The sequence below is a fragment of the Pteropus medius genome, unplaced genomic scaffold (genome assembly GCF_902729225.1).
Source record: "Pteropus medius unplaced genomic scaffold, Ma_sr-lr_union100, whole genome shotgun sequence".
NCBI lineage: Eukaryota > Metazoa > Chordata > Mammalia > Chiroptera > Pteropodidae > Pteropus > Pteropus medius.
This window is the reverse complement of record NW_024349796.1, coordinates 18,058,118-18,064,101: the sequence shown is the minus strand read 5'-3', so window position 1 is coordinate 18,064,101 and position 5,984 is coordinate 18,058,118. Positions and strand designations below refer to the sequence as shown.

The following is a 5,984-nucleotide window of genomic DNA, read 5'->3' as shown; positions in this document are numbered from 1 at the left end:
GATGACAGAAAACCCCACGTGCCTCTGGCCCAGTCGCTTTGGCCCCCATGGCCCTGTCAGGCTCCATTTGAAGGTGCCCAACAGCCTCCGCAGCCCACACGCAGCCAGCCGCCCGTGCCAGGTGAATGTCACTCTTGACTGGGGTTCCACACTCCATCTGACTTCCTGTGGCCATTTCAGCCCCTCCCCAGGGAGCGGAGCTTGTCACGTGGCTGTGGGGTCGTAGGGAAGACGTGCTTTGCCGATGTCTTCATGAGGCCTGAGGACAGTCGCCTTGCAAAGGCCACTCAGCCCATGAGAAGCGGCCGGTGGCCTGGGGGACACCTCTGCCCACAGGACGCCTGTCTCGGACACGGCGGGAAGTGTCTAGGAGGCTGTCTGGCCCCCGACCCCGCTCCCGGCCTCCTTCCCGGGCCTGGGCCACTGGCATCTGCTTTATCAGGATTGTCAAGAGGGACAGCTGGCGAATGTCACTGCCTGCTCCCTCCTGTCCCCTGCATGTCTGTTTTGGTTTTAAATAGCTTATCTGAGCAGCTGGATGACCAAATGGGCTTATATGGTGTGGGGGACATGTTTCTTTAGCCTCGTCCCTGGCACCTGCCAAAATAGCAGCCGACACCCCCCCTCCCCGGCCAGCACCCCCGCCCCCTGCATTCCTGCCACCCCGGCGTGGCTCCCAGGCCCCAGCCAGTGCCGCTTAAAGCCCGCCCCAGCCCGCCTCGGCCAGTCAGCCAGTCGCCACCCGGGCTCAGCAGGCTCCTCTCTGCCGGGACGTCTGTTCTGAGGTAGGGCGGGTGAGATGCGGGGAGCAGAGAGGAGGGACCAGCCCCGCGTCCGGGCCCCGCGTCCAGTCCTCGCGTCCAGTCCCCGCGTCCAGGCTGCCTGCATCCACGTGGGGTGGGGTGGGGGGCTGGGAGTCAGAGCGGCCACATTTCCACGACGGGAGGCCATGCCTGGCCGGGGCGGGGGCTGCAGGGATGGGGCTCCGAGGGGTGAGCACAGGCTGCTGGTGGACACCAGGGACTGGGTCATCTGGAGGCTGCCACTGGACACTTATGCAGCCGGGGTCCCGGCCGACTGACGGGCCCCAGGCCTCAGCTTGCCCATCGCCGGGCCTCTGGATGCAGTGAGATCTCCCCGCGGGGCTCCCCACTTGCTCGGCCCGCCTCCCAGCGGCAGGCCCTTGCTCCCAGAGCATGGAGGGAGGCGGGGGCATGTCCGTCGGGACGGTCCTGGGTGCCGAGTCTCGTCCCCAGGGATGCAGAGGTGTCCTGGAAGCACAGAGGAGACACAGTCCAGAGGCAGGCAGGGGCCGAGCGGCACGGGGGTGGGGGATCCCCTGGGAGAGCCTTTCGGGGGGCGCTAGGTTAGGGGGTGACCCCGGAGCCCGGCTGCCCCCACCCCAACACGACTGTGGAGAGAGGGACACTCCCTCCTTTTGCCAGCTTCTGTCAGACAGGCCGAGGACACTGGGGAAGGGGCTGCCTGGCACGGAAGGAATTTCAAGCATGTTCCAGCACATTCTAGGGCAGCTGGCCCTCCTGACTCTGACCTGTCTTGTAGGGCAAGTTGTCCTCTGGGACCCAGGAGGCATCTCAGAGGATCTGTTGCCTGCTGCCCCTCCCTCCTGTCCCCAGCCTCCACTCCCCGTCCCCTGGCTTCCCAGGGTGGGCTGACAGCTGCAGGCTTAGGACATCTAGCTGAAGCTGGGGACAAGGGCTGAGGGATGGCTGACATTCCTCAGAAGCCCAGGGACTTTCTGCAGGGCTAGGACCTCAAGCTCACTGATTTTACAGATCGGTTCACTGAGGCCCAGAGACGTTAAGGGGCTGAACTAAGGTGACACAGCGAAAACCGGTTCTAAACCCGGATCATCCGACCCCACGGCCACTATGGCTTCTGCCGTCTATTGTGTTGGCTTTAGTCCCCATGAAAGGTGACCCTGACCTCTCGGCTGTGAGGGAGTCGTCTGGAAAGCAGTCTGCGGGAGCAGGTGGGGCGTGGGTGGGGCGCAGCTGCTTCGGGGCACTGTCGCACCTGCTCCGCCAGGTTCTCGATTGTCTCCCCTTCTGGAGCCCCCGGCTCAGCCTGTCGCCTGCCCCGTCTTCAGCCCTCCCTTTCGCCAACTGTCTCGGTGGCCCCCCGCCCCCGCCCCCGGTGGCCGGCGTGCTATTTTGGGAGCTGCGTGGCGCTTCCGGGGGCAGGGGGGAGGCTCCTCGTGGCTCTGTCCTCCTCTGTGACCCTGGCCCAGGCCCAGTGGCCTTGAGGTGGCAGGAGGCAGAGAGGACAGCGGAGACACACCCTGCGCCCAGCTGGCTGTACACAACCCCGCGAGCAACGTCACCTGCCTCCCTGGGGTGACAGACCCCTCCTGTCCTCCTGGCTCAGGGAGCAGCCCCCACCTCTCAGCCGTCAGGTCCTTTCTGCCACAGACCCTGCCCGTCCAGGGCCTGGGGCTCTTCTCTGGCCACCGTCCTGAGGACCTAAACGTCGATAAGAATCAGCCAGCCCCCTGGAGCCCTTCGCCCATCCTCCCGGGAGTGGCGTGACAAGTCACAGTTAGGACGCGGACACGGCTAGTCGTGACCCTACACCTCCCCGGTCCTCTCGGGCTGTGCGCATGTGTGCGCGTCTGCGCGTGTATGTGTGTGTGCGTGTGTGTCCATGTGTGTGTGTGTGCATGTGTGTGACAAGGTGAGCATATACAAGGGCATGCGCAGGCGCAGGTGGTGCGTATGCGAACCATGTGTAAGGGGCGCTGATGTATGTGTTTCTGCATAGGCAGCAGGCGTAGGCAAGCAGGTGGGGCAGGCAGTGATGTGTGCCTGCATGTGTGTGTGTGACCTCATGCATCCTGACCTGTGTGGGTTCCGACACCCCGCTCAATGTCCCTGTTGTCACCACTGCCACCTCTCCCCACCCGCCGCACAGCCCCCAAGGCTGCCTTTCTGTCACATTCCTGCAACGTGGCCATCTCAAGGTGTCACATAAATAGCATCACCTGACTGACTTTTCCCCCATGAGCATAATTGCCTGCAGACCTGCCAAGTAGCACCTGTCACTGGTTCGCTCCTTCCGACCGCCGACAGTGCTCCACGTGGTTGCAGTAGTGCCACAGTGGTGACCGCTCTCCGAGGCCTTTTGGCCGTGGTGGACAGACCACGCGGAGCAGGGGCCAGCAGCGCCTGCCCGTCTGACGGCCGTGGGGGTCGGGAAGTCCCAGACGCTGTAGAGCTGTCGTGCAGAGGGCCGCGGTGCTGTGGAGGGACCAGAGGGGTTCCAGGGTGCCTGTCCCGGGGCAAGAGTGACCGGGACCCTGGCTGTACCCTGGCCGGCGTGGGTGCTGGAGGGGCAGGTGGGCCGCCTGGGCTGGTCCCGGGGCTGACAGGGTCCCCCATCCGCCCCCAGGCCTCTCTGGGCTGAGCCGAGGGAGCAGGTCCCCTCGCCCACACTGAGCATCCTCCTTCTGCTGGGACAGTGGAGACCATGTCTGACACAGAAGAGGTGGCCGAGGAGTACGAGGAGTGAGTGTCCATGCGCCAGCCCCTGCCACCTGTCCCTGGGGCCGCTGGGCGCATGAGGGGGCGTGGCTCTGCCTGCTTAAGGACCCAGGGAGTGATCAGCCCCCGACGATCCCACCCCTGGGCCTCTGGGCTACAGACCCCGGGCTGACCACAGGCTTGGGGCCTCTGCGGTGAAGGGGTCCACTCCCAGGGTCGGCCAGGGGCCTGCATGGCCAGGGGACTGGTCATAGGCAGAGGGGCCGAGGAGCTGGCTCCTCTGAACACAGCCCCGAGAGGTTCAGTGACTGCCCTGAAGCCACAGAGCTGACCGTGCCTCAGAAACCCTGACACGGAACCTAGTGATGTCACCGCACGTTGGATCCCTGCTCCTCCTGACAGTGTCCCGCCCACTGCCCTGTGCTGGACAGACCCTGGGAGGGTGGCCGCCAGCCGATCCAACACTTACCTCCCGGGGCTATGCGTGTGCGAGTGCGTGTGCGTGCATGCGTGCGTGCGCGTGCGCGTGCGCGTGCGTGTGCGTGTGTGTGCAGGGTGTGCACGCACACTGCTCACGTGCCCCGCTGGCCCTGCAGGGAGCAGGAAGGTAAGCACACAACGGCGAACTCGCTCGGGGGACGGACAGCCTGGTTCGACACTGACCTCCCTCCCTCTTGTCTCTTCTCTCATGGCCGTGACCTCTTCGGAGCAGAGGGAACCGTGGAAGGTACGGAGCGGGGGTGGGTGGAGGGAGGGGGGAGGAACCCCGGGATCCCCGGAGACCAGCTCGTCCGTGCCGCCCCGCTCCCGGCCAGGCAGACCCCACGTCTGTGGCTCCTGGACACTGGAGAAGTTGAGGGGTGTCTGAGAGGCGTGCTCGGGCATAGAAAGGTGCAGAAGTCTGGTGGGAGTGGATCGCTCCCACCTCGTGCGCTGGGCCGTGTCCCAGTGAGAGAGGGAGCCGGTCCCCGTGGTCCAGAGGCAGGACAGGAGGCAGAGTGCCAGCCCCTGAGGGCGCTCTGTGCTCGAGGTCATTTCAGCCTATGACGCTGAGAAGTGAGTGTAACTTCTCCCCGGGGGGACGTGAGCTGCCCCGGAGGCTGGAAAGTGGCAAGTCAGGGGCTAGGATGTGAGCCCGGCCCCAAGGCCCACGCTCTGAAGACCACGGCTGTGGGGCTGCTCCCGGACTAGCCCGTCTGTCCCCCTTCCCCCCACTCCCCGACCCTGGGCAGAGGCAGACGAAAGTGGGGACTCCGCTGCCCGTGCCCTGTGGCCGGAGCACAGGCTGCTGGGAGGGCCCTGAGTGGAGGGCAGGGGGAGGCGTGACAGTGGGTCGGACATCTCCTCCCAGCCCCAGAGGGGCAGGACCCGAGTCCGCTGGAGCCTGGGTGTCGCTGACCAGCTCACCTCTCGTGCTCTGGGAGGTGCCTCCGGCGACAGCGGGGCCTGGCGTTCACCAGGCCTGTTGCTTCTCCAGAGCAGGAGGAGGCAGCAGAGGACGAGGCCGGCGACGAGGTGGAGGCCGAGGAGCTGACTGCAGATGGCGCGACGCAGGGCGGTGGCGCGGTGGGTGCGTGGCCAGGCCGGGTGTGGGTGGTGAGGAGTACAGGGTGCAAGAGTGTGGGCTGAGGGTGCAAGAGTGGCTGGCGAGGCCGGGCGTGGGTGTGGGTGAGGGCGGCAGGAGGGTGCTGGCAGGGTGTGGTGAGGGGTGGGCGAGGGAAAGGGTGGGAAGCAATAGGTGCCAGGGTGAAAGTGATCTTCAGCATGCTTCCAGCCTGGGTTGTCCATGGCTGTCTGATTCCACAGAGTTTCTGACCGTGAGCTCCTCTGTGTCCATGGGGCTCGGCGCTGGCAGTGTGACCAGGGCAGCCTCAGACCTGGTGAAACACAGGGCGGGGTCTGACTGCAGGGCTGGCCAGCATGACCCACAGGGTAGGAGCTGATTTCTTGTCACACCCTGGGAGGTGGAGAGAAGGGGCTTGGGATGTGCAGGCTGCAGGTGCTGGGCTCCATGCCTCTGCCCCTCGTCATTCCAGAGAAGCTGCCTTGGTGCTGCCCAGTGGGACAAGGGGTCAGTGTCTAGGTCCCCAGTCTGGGCCAGTGCCCCGAAGTCACGTCCACACGCAGGCGCCCGGGGCTCAGGCAGAATCACTTGCAGGGTGCAGGGCTGGTAGGGTGAAATCTCAAGGCACAGCCGGCCCACGCGGCAGGTCACTGCTGTGGTCACTGTCCCGTTGCAGCCCCCACCGGGGGCCCAGGTGGTCCCGGTCACGCCTCTGGAGGGGAGGGCAGCCAGCTGGGCTTGGGTTCGTGCCCTCGGGACATGCAGGGGGCAGCTCAGAGGCAGAGGCTGAGGAAGGGACTCTGAGGTCAGGACCACCGTGGCCCGTGACACCCGCCCCTCTGGTGCCTGAGAGGAGCCTTGCCCGGACTGGTGAGCCGGAGTCGGCACTGGAGCCCCCCACTGAGAGTCTTCCCTGGAGC

The 5,984-nt window shown here is 65.7% G+C and overlaps 1 protein-coding gene across 1 annotated transcript in view; it reads left to right on the top strand.

Moving 5' to 3' along the window:
• Positions 1-726: 726 nt before the first annotated feature.
• TNNT2 (troponin T2, cardiac type) overlaps positions 727-5,984 on the top strand; it is a 16,942-nt gene continuing 11,684 nt past the window's right edge. The window contains exons 1-5 of the mRNA XM_039883646.1: positions 727-785; positions 3,409-3,524; positions 4,097-4,107; positions 4,213-4,227; positions 4,978-5,043. Of these exons, the coding sequence (XP_039739580.1) occupies positions 3,487-3,524; positions 4,097-4,107; positions 4,213-4,227; positions 4,978-5,043 (130 nt within the window). The 5' untranslated portion in view covers positions 727-785; positions 3,409-3,486. The remainder of the gene's footprint in view (positions 786-3,408; positions 3,525-4,096; positions 4,108-4,212; positions 4,228-4,977; positions 5,044-5,984) is intronic.